General features: G+C 36.9%; 1 protein-coding gene across 2 annotated transcripts in view; it reads right to left on the minus strand.

The window, feature by feature from the left end:
• PIP5K1B (phosphatidylinositol-4-phosphate 5-kinase type 1 beta) overlaps positions 1-15,719 on the minus strand; it is a 294,504-nt gene that overhangs the window by 70,690 nt on the left and 208,095 nt on the right. For both annotated transcript variants that reach the window (XM_079112037.1, XM_079112038.1), the window contains 4 exons: positions 10,990-11,195; positions 9,541-9,624; positions 9,371-9,419; positions 6,068-6,152 (listed from right to left, as the gene is read on the minus strand). In XM_079112037.1, coding sequence (XP_078968163.1) covers positions 6,068-6,152; positions 9,371-9,419; positions 9,541-9,624; positions 10,990-11,195 — 424 coding nt within the window. The remainder of the gene's footprint in view (positions 1-6,067; positions 6,153-9,370; positions 9,420-9,540; positions 9,625-10,989; positions 11,196-15,719) is intronic.

The raw sequence follows: 15,719 nt of genomic DNA on the forward strand, positions 1-15,719 counted from the left end.
TTTGCCAGTGCCTCTCCTCCTCTGGATGTTTGCATTAAGGGGTAAGCTGGCAGCAAATGTATTTGTCACTGTGTAACTGTGTCTAGCTTTTGGAATCTCAGAGTGCAGATCACCTGCTCATTTGGGGCCTTCCCACAGGGCAGCTTGCAAGAACTTAACTGGAGGAGGACTCTGGGACACAAATGAGGGAACAGAGGCCAGTCTTCCTACTGAGAAGGAAAGGGTTATTTGTTCCTTGAGTAGTCTTAACATCATAATTATATTGTCATCATCATAAATAATGTTTGTAGAGGGCTTTGGAGTTTGGAAGCCAACATTCACATGGTGTATCTCAAATTATCCTTGTGTCGAGGGAGGCTGGCCCTTTTTATGGGACCTGAAACTGAGAGTAGAAAGAGCAGGTCAGGAACTCTAGGGTCTTTCCTGTTTTCTTTGGTTGCCTAATTGTTGGTTCTTTTTCTAGCTCTTCAGCATTCTATTTTCTGGTTAAAATATGGAGTGGGGGAAAAAAAGATAAAACTAGAGTTTGCGTTTCTCTGACAGGAGCTCTGAAATGTTTAAAATTTAATCAAAATTGATTTTAATGACAACTATGTTATTAAATAAGTTATGTTTTCCTTAATTCCCCATTCCATTTAATAATGGCCAATCTTGTTTTGCAGGTCTGAAGTACTTACCCATACATGGCTTCTGCCTTAACATTATATCTGCTAACTTGTATAAATCCGTAATAAACTTTGGTAAATTCCTGTCTTTCCACATAGCAGACTTCTCAGTCAGAGGACTTCAGATGTGGTTTGAGGACTGCTAGGGGCCCCTGAGACTCTAGCAGCAAGGTTAAAACTATTTTCATTATATGCCTTTTCATTCTCGTGCACTAAATTATGTGTATACTTGACCATTTTTCACCTATCTATTGCCCTTCTGGAACCTAACATGCTATTCCTACCCCTAGGTCTTTGCACATGCTGTTCCCTCTCCTCAATATGCCCTTCCTGACTCTCTTCTTATGAACTCTGGCTTAAACAGAACTTAGTTTAAAATACTTTTCTTTGTAAATCTCTTTTTTAGAGAATTGGTCTTATTTATTTTGATCTACTTACAGTATTTGTATACAAAATGTTTATTAGCAATGGCTTCATGGCATTATAAATCTATTACATGGTCCAGTACCCTAATTCAAAACAATTGATTTTTAAAAGCTTCCTATATTTCAGTGGTTAGCAAAGTGTTAGGCATCTGATAAGAGGCATATGATAACAAATATTGATTCAATGAATGTATTATTGTTCTGAAATCTTAGGACAATCGTGTTTCTAGCAAATGATTAATCTAATCATTATATTCTAGTCAATAAATAAGTTTTAGCTGGGTGTGGTGGCACACATCTATAATCCCAGCAACTTGGGGAGGCTGAGGCAGGAGGATCACAAGTCTAAGGCCAGCCTTAGCAATTTAGTGAGTCCCTAAACAACTGAGCAAGACCCTGTCACAAACCTGGAGGTGTGGCTCAGTGGCACAATGCCCCTGGGTTCAATCCCCAGTACCAAGTGGGGGAAAAAATGTTTTAGCTTTTTAGACACATTATTTGGATAGAGAATTTCAGTGAGCTTTTAACACATGATGATTATTATTTCTATTTCTAGAAAATATAGAATTTTGTAGACATTATTACATTGGCAGCATGACAATTCTAGGGGAGATGGGGTGAATGGATTTAAGAAATTAAAAAACTAACATGAAGATCAGGTACTAATTTCTTAGGGATGGTGGCAGGGTCTTTACTTACAAAGAAAGTTTGTCTTTAAGCCTTAAGGGCTGTAAAGCAATCAGAGTTGAGGAAACATCTTAAAGTTGGGATTTAAAATGTAAACTTTAATACACAACCAGTGTAATTCCACATCATGTACAACCACACCAATGGGAAGTTATATTTCATGTATATCAAAATACTCTACTACCATGTATGACTAAAAAGGACAAATAAAAAAAAAAGAAGTGTCGACGTTTGTATTAAATTGCTACCTTTTGAAATGGTCATTCAATGCATTATTCATCAAACGATGATTGAGTCCCTACTATGTGCTGGAAAATGTGCTAGGTGGTGCTGGGAGCCAGCAGAGGGCGTGATGTGAAATGAGGTGGAGAGGAGCTCCAGGGGAGGGACAGAGAGACCACAGGACTCAGAAGCCACTTGCAGGACTCTGCACTCTAGGGAATCCATAGGCCCCCTCCCCCACTTTATTATTCTTTTTAGCATGAAGGGGATTTAACAGGTAATTAGGAAAAGCAGATTTGTATTTTAAACTGATTTCTCTGGCTGCAGTGTGGGGAGATTAGATTAAATGGCGCATGACCAGAGGCAAACAGAGTAGTGTGAGGGCCACAATTTTACTTTATGAATTTGAGCAAAAATTTCTCCAAAGAAGATGTGAATGGCTAATAAGCACATAACAAGATGTTCAATTAGTCACTAGAGAACTGCCAATCAAAATCACAGTGAGAAAATACTTTATACCCACGAGGATTGCGAAAACAAAAAAGGAGAGTAGCATATGTTGATGAGGATGTAGAGAAACATATATTACTAGTGGAACTGTAAAATGGTGCAGCTGCTTTGGAAGAGAGTTAGGTAGCTCCTGAGAATTTTAACCAGAGTTTTCATCTGACCCAGCAATTAAGAAATGCAACATACATTCACACAAAACCTTGTATGTGAATATTCATAGCAGACTTACTCCTTACAGCCAAAAAATGAAAACAAGTCAAATATCTATCACCTGAGCATACATAAAATGTGGTATTCTCTATATAATGGAATATTATTCAGCAATAAAAAGAATAAAGTACTGATACTTGCTGCAACATGGATTAACCTTGATGGATACATGCTATAACATGGATAAAGTCAAACACAAAAGACACATACTAAATGACTGACATGAAATATCCAGAGTTGGTAACACCATAGAGACAGGCAGTAAATGAGTGATTGCCAGGGACTGCAAAGAGGAACAGAGTGGGTGCTAATGGTTATGGAGTTTCTGTTGGGGAGTAACAAAATTTTTCTAAAATTAGTGGTGATGATGTGAACTTAGCATATTAAGAACCACAGAATTGCACATTTTAACAGGTGAATTTTGTGGCATGTGAATTATATCTCAACAAAACTGTTATAAAAATAGACTTATGGCAAAATGGGAAAAAGTCAACAGATTTACTACTTAACAAGTAAAACACTTGATATCTTAAAAACACAATAAATTCCCCCGCACTTTCAAACAACAACAAAACATGATGAACCATGCAGACTGGAAAAATTTTAACACACACTATATTTTCTAGAACTGAAGAAAACGTTGCTTACACCATTAATTTATATGCTATTCAGAAAAAAACACCTCCCAAGGCAGAAATCTCGAGGGAAGAGCCTCCCACGAGAGGTAGGGACAGTAAAGGGCCACCTCCTCTACAAACCTACCAGGGGCTGCAAGGGAACTATGGTTTCCAGTCTTGGTGTAGGTAAATGAGGTGGAAACTCTTCCTTAAACATTTGAACCCAAAAGCAATATTCACTCAGTTTTGCAGTCTGAATAAACACTACTTTATGGCCCATCTTAGGCCAAAAAAACCTTAGGCAGAGAATTTAATTTATAGTGGTCTCAATTTGACAGTGATTTTAAGATACCATTGAGACAGTCAAATGTAAAAAAAAAAAAAGTTTTCCTTAGAATAATAAGTTAAAAAGAGGTTATTTCTTTAATATGTAGAGTTCATATAAATCATCTGGAAAAATAATAAACACTCAATATAAATGGTCAAATGTTATAAAGCTCAATTCTCAAAGGAATTATAAATGGCTAATAAAAATGACTAATGGCTGAAACTTACCCATACTCAAGATATGCAAAATGGAACAATCAGATAACATTTTTTACTTATCAGAGTAGCATAATTTAAAAAGCATAATGCTGGCCAAGGGCTGGTAAAATACAGACTTGTGGGAACCTTTAGTGGCACAGTCTCTCTGTACAGTTAAGTGCATTTTAATACCCATTATCCCTTCTTGGAATCTATCCCAAATAAATAATCCCTAATTTGGATTCAGAGTTTGTCTGAAACTGTTTTCAGAAAAATACTAGTTAGAAATAGAAAAAAGAAATTATATAAATGCTTAATACTCAAAGAATAGTTAGATAGATTATGGCACATCTATATAATTTTAATGTATTGCAATTTTAAATGTTGTTTTTGTAGAACATTCAAGAATATGGAAAAGTTCACACTATAATGTGAAAAATAGAAGGCATAAAATTGTACACCATTACGTTACCAGTGATTTATTTATTTTTTTGTGGTGCTGGCTGGAACCTGAACTCTTGCAATTGCTAAGTATGCACTCAGTTACTGAGCTACGACCTCGGCCACCAGTTTTATATAAATACATAAAATACAGAAATAAAGACTGGTAAGAAGTATATCACAATACTAGAACTGGGTATCTCTGGGTTGCTGGATTTCAAGTAATTATCAATGTTTTCTTTGTATCTTTCAAACTCCAATAAATATCATAAGAAAAATTTTGTCTTATTTAAATATAAAACATGAGTATTCCACTCTTTACATATGTTTTGTGGGTGACTAAATTGTCATGTTCTGGATTACAAAATTGGACCACAGAATGACTAAATCATAAAATAACAATATATGCATTCCAGTGTTATTTTCTTCTTTTCACACAGTTTAAAAACTTACTATACTCTACATATATAGTGTAGAAAATCTAATGAACTCCAATAAAAAGGAAAATAAGATCCTTTCTTCATTTCAAAATAACCATTATTAGTCTAGAGTTTAGTTTAGTTTTTTTGTTTTTTTTTTTTAACTCAAGATTTAAAGTTAGAGGGGGCTGGAGTTGTGGCTCAGTGGTAGAGCACTTGCTTGGCATGTGTGAGGTCCTGGGTTTGATACTCAGCACCACGTATAAATAAGTAAAAGATCCACTGACAACTAAAAATACATTAAAAAGAAGATTTAAAGTTAGAATACTGATTTGAGATTTTTCCTCTTTTTATAACAGAGGTATTTGCAACCATAAATGTCTCTTTGAGCACTGTCTTTCTCATAAATCTTTGGAATGTGGGTTTTTATTTGTTTCAGTTTTCTAATTTCCCTGTGATTTCTTCTTTAACCTATTGGTAGTAAGAGTGTGTTGTCCAATTTCCACATATTTGTAAGCTTTCCAGTTTTTGTTTTTTATGGATACATTCCTTTGTGATCAGAAAAGATACTATGTACAACTTTGATCTTTTTTAATTGATGAAAACTTGTTTTGTGATCTCACATATAGTCTATCCTGGAGAATTCTCTATGAGAATAACCACTGTTAAAAGTTTTAAATATTTAAGTAGAATTCTGTTGTTCATTTAAAGTATACAGATCAATAACTATATACATGTAAATAAATTGATATTTAAAGGACTAAATGTACCTTTAAAACATCATTTTATTGGTTGTATACTATTTCATATTTGACTGTACCATAATATATTTAACCAATATATTATATGGTTGGACATAAATATAGCTTCTAATTTTTTTCACCAGAAAATAGGACTAATGATTATACCATCAATAAATAACTGATTGGGATACTTAATCACACTGTTTACCACTGTAGGGGGAAAAGGTTCAAACTCTTCCAATAAAAATCTTGCATGATCCAAGATCAAGGAGTTGGCAGGTTTGATGTTTGTGAAGGTCCATTCTTCATAGAAGACATGGTTGAAGTGTGTTCACATGACAGAAGGGACAGAAGTGCAAACAGAAGCTAAGCTAGTTCCCTTCTGCTTTTTTATAAGTCATTAATCCATTCATGAGGAAATCTATTCATGGCAGAAACTATCTTGGATATATAATTGTGCTAAGTTAAGTAAGATCAACATGAGGAATGTTGGAAATTTGGTTTATTACATAATAAATTTACAAAAAAATCTTTTCTTGCATGGATACATGTTGAAGTTAGCAACTAAGTGCTACAAGTAAGACATTTTCATAAGATTCTTACCTTGAATTTTCTTGAAAACTCTGGAATTCATAAACTTTAGAAATCTGTCTGCATAAAAACTTGGTCTATGAACTGAAACTGTGTCCTGAAAAGACAAAACAAGGATGGCAGGTTTACTTTTCAGAGAATTCATCTCAAGTCAGAAGAAAGATCTATGTAAGTGGTTTCCTGTCAGCTGAGGACTTTAACCAAAAGTGGCCAAGAGCTAGAGAGAGCAGTGTTCTGTGTCCTGCAGGGCCCTGGGCTGGTTGGGAGGACACAGACTCAATAAAAGAACAAAGATTCTAGAGGAAATAGAGCACTAGGGGACGGGAAAGACTGCTACATAAATCAAAATACTCGATTCTTGTTCATAACATTGTGTCCCTGGAGGTGGTTTCAAAATCTTTTCTTATAGGCAACCAGTGTTTCCAGTATCATTGGGAATGAAGGGTAGCACTCAGTCATGAACAAAAATTGGGGATATAAACAAAGCACCCTAATATAAGAGCGACATTTAAATTAAAAAAGTGTTCTGGTGTCACCTCCAAGTAGCAAGGTGAAGAGACCCAGGAGGATGCACAGGAGATAAGGTTAACTCGTGCTGTGCTGAATTACCTACGATCAGAGTTGACCTGTATTGCCAACTCAATTCTCTCATGCTTGGCAGGAGTCTTTAGGACTGAAGGGCCATTTTACTATAAATCCAGGAAAGGGAATGGACGAAGGGCCAATTCTCTATGTTCACTTAGCAATCATTTATTGACTATTCAAGTTGTACATTTCTAGAAATGACAAGTTTACTTATATGTATAATGCTCCATTTTGAATGCAGGTTATGAATTCCAATAGGTAAATTTCTATCAATTTAAGCTTAGATACTATAAAATGTCTGTAGTGGGGTTGGGAGAAAAACACACTTGATAAGAAATCAGGAGAGCTGGATCTGGTATAAGTTCTAACTTTAAAAGGCTGTGTGACTAGCTGGGTGTGGTGGTGCATGCCTGTAATCCCAGAGGCTTGGGAGGCTGAGGCAGAAGGATTTTAAGTTCAAAGACAACCTAAGCAACTTAGCAAGACCCTATCCTAAGATAAAAAAATAAAAAGGGCTGGGATGTAGCTCAGTGGTTTAGCACCCTGGGTTCAATCCCCAGTACCACAACCCCTACCCTACCCCCACACAAAATAAATGGCTCTGTGATCTTCTGTGTGATTCTGGAACCAGCTAGTTTCAGGGCCTCAGGTTCTGCCTCTGTGAAATAGCATGTTACATGAGCAGTACATGTGCTTTCAGACATGATAATCTGTAGTTCTATAATTAGCATGTTATGAAGGACACGGTACACTAGACACATCTTCACCACATTACGAAGGCCCTCCGGGCTCTTGGCAAGGCTGGAATGTGACAGGACATTTACCCCTGATGTGACAGGTACTCTTCCCAGATCCTGGCAGCTTCTGTCTGAAGGAGACACCTTCTTACAAAAAGCACAATAATTTAGAATATCAGTAGGATACAAGGGGTATCCATAGATAACTGAGACTCACTGAGACTCAGCCCTTGCCTTTAAAGGATTTCCATTAGTGCTTTCTTTGATATGAAGAAACACTATCTAAATAAGAGCCAGATATGAAGAAATACTGTCTAAATAAGAACCATATTTGTGAACAAAAACAAGTCTTGAATATTATGTAAAATTTCACAAATATATAATCAGCAGAGATTTTCTTAAAAATTCACTACAACCATAAGGTATATTTTAAATGGACAAAGGTAGGGGTCTCTTAGAAGCTTCTGGCCAATACTGGAAAAGGCCACTGAGATCAGAAATCTCACTTAGTAATAGGTAACCTAACTTGACTCAGAAAACAGCAGGGGAATAACCCAGGGGAAATTCTCTCTCTCTCTTCCACGTTCAAGGTGCTATGTAGTCCCCACCTTTCTCAGCTGGAAGGAGAATTAAAATTGCCCATGACCTTTTCATAGGAGGAATCTTTGATCTGAATAAGCCTTGGGTTAATTCTTAGAAATGAATTTGTGAGCCTGTTGTTTAAAAGTGCACTCTGACACAGGGTAGTCCTTAACCTGCAGACAAAATGCAGATCTCTCATGCTGAAAGGTTATTAACAGTCTTCTACAGAACTGAAAAATGTGTGTTCTTTTCCAGAAAGGAGACGAACAGCATTCATAATTTATCCTCTTTCAAAGCAAAGCGGCTGCTAGCATCTTAAAAGGAAACGTGTGACTACATCTTTGACCAATATATTCTTTGAATATGTCATATCAAGTTATTAACTGAAGGAGGCTTAGGGCCAATAAATGGTCTGTCAGCAGCAGGAAGTTCAAATCTAACATCTAGATGTGACTCTGTGGGGTGTGTGTGTGTGCATTGGAAGTGCCCATAAGAGTGTGTGTGTGTGTGTGTGTGTGTGTGTGTGTGTGTGTGTGTGAGAGAGAGAGAGAGAGAGAGAGAGAGAGAGAGAGAGAGAGAGAGAGAGAGAGGAAGACTGCCTACACTTTGACAATTGACTTTTTCTTTAATCACATTAAGATGTAACTCTTGGGCTGGGGATGTTGCTCAGAGGTAAGCATTAAGCATCTCTTGGTTCAATCTCTGGCACCAAAAACAAAACAAAACAAAACAATTCTTGCAACATCTTCCTATCAGTCAGCATGTATACAAATGTGTAAGTCCATAACATATATAAATCTACACCATCTTAAACATTTTCACTTTCTACGTCCTTATTAAGTTTTGAGCTTTTGGTTGAATATGAACATGCATTATTTTATTTCATTCTCATAGCAGGTAGGTACTACTATAATCCCTTTGTTATGATCAGAAACCAAGGAGGAGGCACATCACAAGCAGTGAGTCCAGCTCATATGGCTGGTCAAGTGGTGATGGCAGAGTTCAAGTTCAGGGCTGTCCACTATCAAAGTCAGGGCTCCAACCACTCATGGCCTGGTGTCCTGAGAATTTTACTTCAACAGTCCTTCTATTCTCAGTGTCTCTTTGAAAAGAGATTTTGTCCTCATTATCTCATAATTGGGACCTCTGCATTTCCCACAGAAACAGCTATCATTTTGTTCTTGGCCTCTACTAAAGCCACTAGGCTGGATGTCATCTCTGTGAATAGCTATTTGAATTTATGTGGTCTTTGTTTTTAGATTTGGACCAATGTGCCAGTCTAAGATTCCGAGTTTATAAAGCCCTTTGCTCCTCGCCTCTTAACATGCAGTGACACAGTTTCCTAAGCACATGTAAAGTTTCTGAGGAACTGAAAATATATGTAGTTTAACAAGTAACATTAGTCACTTACACCATCATAAACAAGAGCTTTCCAGGAGTGTTCTAACTTCTTCATTAACCTAAAAGTAAACAGATAGAAAAATAACCATGAAAATGCAAAACCACTCACACCTGATGCATTTTCAAAAACATTTTGGATTACTTTGAAATAATGAAAGACCACTTCCCCAAATGTCTCACCGATATGATTGTAGAATGTCAATGATGCCCATAAATAAAAGTAGTTTTTCTCCCTTATGGCTTTTAGCTGGAATGCCTCCCATTCTGTTGATAGAACAAAAGAGAAAATATTTTATTGTATGTTGAAAGAATAGAAAGTTAAAAAAAATTATAGTAAATAGATTGAAAATAAATCTTTAAGAATTCTTTATCATCATCATCATTATTATTTTGCATCAGTTTAATGTCTTTCTGGTAATCCAGAATGATGTGCTTTCTCACAATGGAGAAATATCATAGCTATCAACTCTGAAAAGTTGGATGGGAAGAATCCAATTTAAAAATTACTCCTATTTTAAAAGTGTGACCAAGAATTCTTAGAGCATAATAAAATATTGTTTTAAAAAAATGTAATGCTTTTTTTCTGATCAAAAGAATGTTTATTGTTGAGATTTAAAAAAATGAATCATAGAAAAGAATATAGAAAATATATAAAAAATCCACTCCTAGGAATGAAGAGATAACTATTGACATTTGGTATCTTTTCCAGTATGTGCATGTGTTTATTAATCTACATAGGAGATTATTTATCATGTTTTATAATTTGACTTTTCCACTCACTGAATGATAAGCATTTCTTTACATTCAATGTACTATGTTTTTTAATAGCTATATAGTGTTTCACCATACAGATACAGAATAATTTAACTGATTATTGAACATTAAGACATAATCACAAGCAAAGATTAAAACTATCAAATACATGTTAATTTCTTTTATAAAAGTGAAATAAGCCTATGGTTTAGCTACTTTTGGAGAATTCCAGAAGTCAGGCCATTATAACCACAGAAAATGATTTCTTTTTCCCAGTCTCCTTGCTTATTGGCTAAAACATACACCTGATGTAGTTAACCATTTCAATAATTTTCTTTGGTTTTAATTGCTTCCACTGTCAATATGCACTTTACACATGCAAATGAATCCTGCAGTTACCATCACATCTGGCTGAGGAGAGAGACCACATCTGCCAGGACACAGGACTAGATTAACAAATCTCCTCATGCATATAAAAATGCTCTGACTTGTGAACACCATTTCTATCTTACATTTGCTTAAATACATGTGTATTCAAATCCAAAGTTTATTCTTCCCTCTTATGGTAGATGCTCGAATGTGGAGTAGAAACCTTTCTGACCATTGTTAAAAAATGGAGACATCTGAAAAAAGAAACTCTGTGGTTGAAAGAATAACAACAACCAGGACACTGCCACTTGTCTAGTTATCCACTGATGAATAGAAATGAAGGCTGGCTGGACCCATCCTAGGGCCAAGTACAAGTCCATTCCCAGAGTGCCATCTATTTCCATGTACCAGGTGTTAAGTGCTTTAGTGCTGAGGGGGATGTGACTATTTGTAATTACCCAGTAGCAGCAGCTGTCACAATCAGGGTGGGCATGTGACTGCACTCACGTGTCTGGGTTCTCTGTGATGATTCCATCTCCAGATTTCCCTGGACCCTGGATGGATTCCATGGCTGTTGAATAGAGGACTTTCTGCATCCCAGGTCGCTTTGCATCAGGCACATTTTGTGAGTTCTCCTCCTCTTTAAGGGAATGGTCCAAGATGTGGATCCCCAGCAAAAGGCTGTAGTCCATGATCTTGAAGCTTTCCAGCACCTGAAGAAGAAAAAGAACCAAGAAGCCAGTCAACCCAAATGGTCTATGAGTTTCATCTGCATGGAATCAGAGAGCTCTAAATATGTAGATGTACTGCTCTTGCATCCTTCCCATGGAGTGGCCGATAGAGGAAAATAATTGCAATAAAAACACTTGAGGTTATTATTAGGCCATATGCAGGAAGGACTGGTAGAGTGGCTGCAAGATGAAATTTCAATGCAAATCTAAAGCAAGCACATCTTTTCTTAAAACTCCATGAATGTTTTTCATTATTAGCATTTACTGAAAACTTTCCATGCACCAGGTGCTAAGGGCTTCACTTGCATTCAATCCTCATAACCACCTATGAACTAGGTACTATTATTGGCTCTATTTTAGAGACTGAAAAAATAGAAAAATAAAGCAATTTGCTCAATAACACACAGCATGTGTCAGAGGCCTAAGTGGTCAACTCTGGCATTCACACTCTTAATAAGCTCTAGAGCAGAGAAACCAACAGCCATTCGTCTCCACAAGCTTGTAACCTCCTCAGCATGAAGACTCAGCTGGAATGTGTGGTTGCTTGGATTCTGTTCTCAAAATCTTACTCTTGCTAAGTTTATTGGTTTGCTTTTCAAAGCCTATATTTCAAAGTTGCTGGTTTCCTGTAGTCAGTCTTTTAAAAATATATGATCTCAACAAAGAAGAGAACTTAATGCTTAATTATCCAAACAGCAGACAGTGGGGAGGTGAAGGAACTAAAAATAATTGAATGTAGCCAGACAAAAGAGATAGCAATGCTTTGAAAGAAAAGTGACAGGTGACAAGGACTAGATAAGAGTCCCTCAAAATGACTTCAGAGTTCAGGGGAACCTTGGAACACTGGGGTCACTGGGGACCCTTCCTAGATAGAGAATGTATGTTCAGGAAGAGTATCTGAATATTGGGTGTTTTCTTCTATAAAAAGGTTCTTTTTTCTTACGAGTTTGTATATAATTCTCCCCTACAATGAACTTTATTGTCTTTTTTTGGTAATGGGGATTGAATCCAGAGGTGCTGTACCACTGAGTTACACTTCCAGCCCTTAATATTTTTTATTTTGAGACAGAGTCCTGCTAAGTTGTTGAGGCTGGCCTTGAACTTGCAAACCTTCTGCCTCAGCGTCTTGAGTTGCTGGGATTATGGGCATGCTCCACGGCACCCACCAGCTTCTCATTCTTCTTAAATTCATCTGTTTTTTGGTCATATATTCATGATATAAGAGAGGGGTTAAGGTCTGGGGACTCAAAGACCGATGGCTGTCACTTTATGGCTTTGCATACTATATATATACATGGTCTTCAAATGATAGTTTTTCTTGGGTCTTAGGCATCTTAGCCAATAATGAGGACACCTGAGAAGGAACTGTGAGTGTCCAATACCCTTCATCTTTCAAAGTACTAAGTTTGTACTTTCAGAAAGAAGGTAGACAAGAGGAGCTGAGAGTAGAATCTCATTATTTTAGAAGTTTGAGACACAGAATTTTCTAACCCAAGAGATCTGAGAGTGGCCTAATAGTGATGTGGAGCCAGCCTCTCTAATCTGAGGAGTGCAGTCAGGACTGGAGGAGGAAGGAGGAGTGACAGGTAATACTTCTGACCATTGACCCAATGCCCAACCATCGGATCCATTGGTCAGTTCTCCGTGGAGGAGCCTCACCCTGCCAGAAGCAGCACAGACCATGAAAAATAAGACTGTTTAGTGTCAGGCATGAAGGGACTCAGCCTCTTACTAGTGTCATTTTGGCCAATTTTGATTTCTTTAAAATTTCTGGGTTTGTGGTTAGCTGTAGTATTGTCTGGATGTTCAACAGGAAATGACTGGCCTTCAACCCTGCAATTCTGGTCAATGGCTCTAAAATGAATGCCTTATGATCTGTCCAGAGAACATTCCTAGTTTCAACTGGTAAAGAACACAGCCATGTTCCCTGCATAGCCCACAGTACTCATTTGTGAATGATTCCTCCAAAGCAGTGAACTGGCCTCAAAAGCAAATTCTAATTAGACTATAACAACACTGTGAATGTTCCTAACAGGCACCTGGAATCATTTCCTCTAGTTAGAAGTGGTAAAGACTAAAAAGCAATCCTGACATCATCTTGTTTACTTCATTTTCCTCTGTAAAGTATCTGCAAATTAATTGTGCTTGTTAAAAGGCCTTCTTTATAAAATATTTTTCTTCTATTTATTTAACCTGAACTGTTTGTTTTGGATTTGCAGTCTCTTTTACTGTTCTTAGGTCAATTTTATAAGTGATAGGCTGTGATCCAACTGTAACTATAGCATAGAGTAAGAAATGATCCTGATCCTTTAAGTGGCCAAATACTTTTCCTGGTTGGTTGGTTTGTTGTGCAGTCCTGGGGACTGAGCCCAAGGCCTTGCACATGCTAGGCAAGCACTCTACTACTGAGCTACCTCTAGCTCTTTTTATTTAATTTGAGACAGAGTTTTGATAAATTGTCAGGCTGGCCTGGAACTTGGGATCCTCTAGCCTCAGCCTCCCAAGTAGCTGGGATCATAGGCATGTATCACTGCACCTGGCTCTGGGTTTATTATTATTATTATTTTTTAAAAGAATAAGCTTCATAGAGAGAAGAACAGTAGTTACCAGGGTCTGGAAAGGATGTGAGGGAGAGGTGATAGAGACAGGATGGGATGTGGGGTATAGACAGGAAGAAAAATGCCTAATATTCTATAGATGAGTAAGATAACTATGTTTGACAACAATTAATTATACATTTCAAAATATCTAGTGGAGAGGATTTTGAATGTTCCAAACAGGAAATGATAAAGGTCCGAGCTGAGAGATATGCCATATACCCTGATCTGATCATTATACATGAATCAAAAAATAAATAATGTACTCCATAAATATGCACAACTACTATGTACCAATTAAAAATAAAAAATACATTTTAAACATCTTTAAGAGAAACTTAACTAAGAAAAGGTTGTAAAAAAGATTTAAAGAGATTCATTTCTCTTTGTTTACTCTTATATTGGATTGTCAGCAAACTGGAAAGAACTTGAATTGCTCTTAGGAGGGCAAGGGTCCTACTTTCATAGTGAAAGGCTTAAAAAAGAAATTCCATTTCCATTATGTGAAAAGTTGATTATAAAAGTTAGGTTTTTGGTTAGGCAAAATTCACCATCCAAGAAACAAAAAGACACATATGTATGCATGTATTTTAAATCGAAATTTAAAATTTCTGTAATGAAAAATTCTGGGAGCAGATTTCAATTCAGTGTTTTTAAGTTTTGCCTCAATTAGGAACAAATAGTTCCATTATTCATATCCTCCAAGTCCTTTAATTAAAGAAATTAATAAATCTGCCAAAAACTTAACATGCATGAACTGCAAGAGTGAGCAGCATTTGGTGACATGGCAGACGGTCTGGTTTGTCACTCAGGTGCACATTTATTTCCAGAATGTCTGCCTGACCTCGCAGTTGCTGGTAGATTCTGTACCTGTGCCTCTGCCATTCAAAATGTAAGTTACAATGCAAATACAAGTGCCTTTCCATCTGGCTTGGGCACTTCTTTACCTTCTCACTTATAAAGTAAAAAATCAGAAATCATTCCCAGAGCGACAATAAAACTGGAAGCAAGTTGGAATACTGCAGTGCTTTTTATTGTCAAGGTCAGAGAGATTTCTTTCTTTCCCAAGGACTTTTTTTTTTTGGGGGGGGGTACCAGGGATAGAACTCAGGAGCATTCAACCTCTGAGCCACGTCCTCAGCCCTATCTTGTATTTTATTTAGAGACAGAGTCTCATTGAATTGCTTAGCGCCTCGGCTTTTGCTGAGGCTGGATTTGAACTTGAGATCCTCCTGTCTCAGCCTCCCAAGCAACCAGTGCACCTGGTTCAAGGACTATTTTAAGCCAATAATATCAATGAAATGTAGACTTGAAAGACTGAGTATAAGAGATGATGACACCTGAATGAGGGAGCAGCAGGGGAGTCTGAGGGAGACGTGGATACATTTGAGAACCTTTCAGAAGTAAATTCCAACTCCCATCTTTCTAGAGACAATTCCTAAATTGCAATATTTGGTTTGATCTCATTCCTAAACTGCAACCTTATATATTCCCAAAGGCCTTCTGGACATCCCTAATCTCCCATCCATGGTCACATTGTGACCCCATTCTCCTATTTTGCCTTGAAGCAGTTCTTTCTCCTCACTTCCCTCTTTCATTTGAAATCACTCTAATATAGAATTCAGATTCCTTTTCCTTTCATTAAGTTGTCCAGTCTTGTAACTTCTATTATTAAAACATTCCTCCTCTCTAATGACTCATTTTCAACTTCCCTTTCAGATCCATTCTTCTTTTTTTAATTTTTTTATTTTTACAGACTACATTTTGATTCACTGTACACAAATGGAGTACAACTTTTCATTTCTCTGGTTGTATACAATGTAGAGTCACACCATTCATGTAATCATACATATACCTATGTCTCAGTCCACTGTTCAGATCCATTCTTGACCCCCTTGCTTGATCAGGT

This window comes from Sciurus vulgaris (assembly GCF_902686455.1).
Source record: "Sciurus vulgaris genome assembly, chromosome: 15".
NCBI lineage: Eukaryota > Metazoa > Chordata > Mammalia > Rodentia > Sciuridae > Sciurus > Sciurus vulgaris.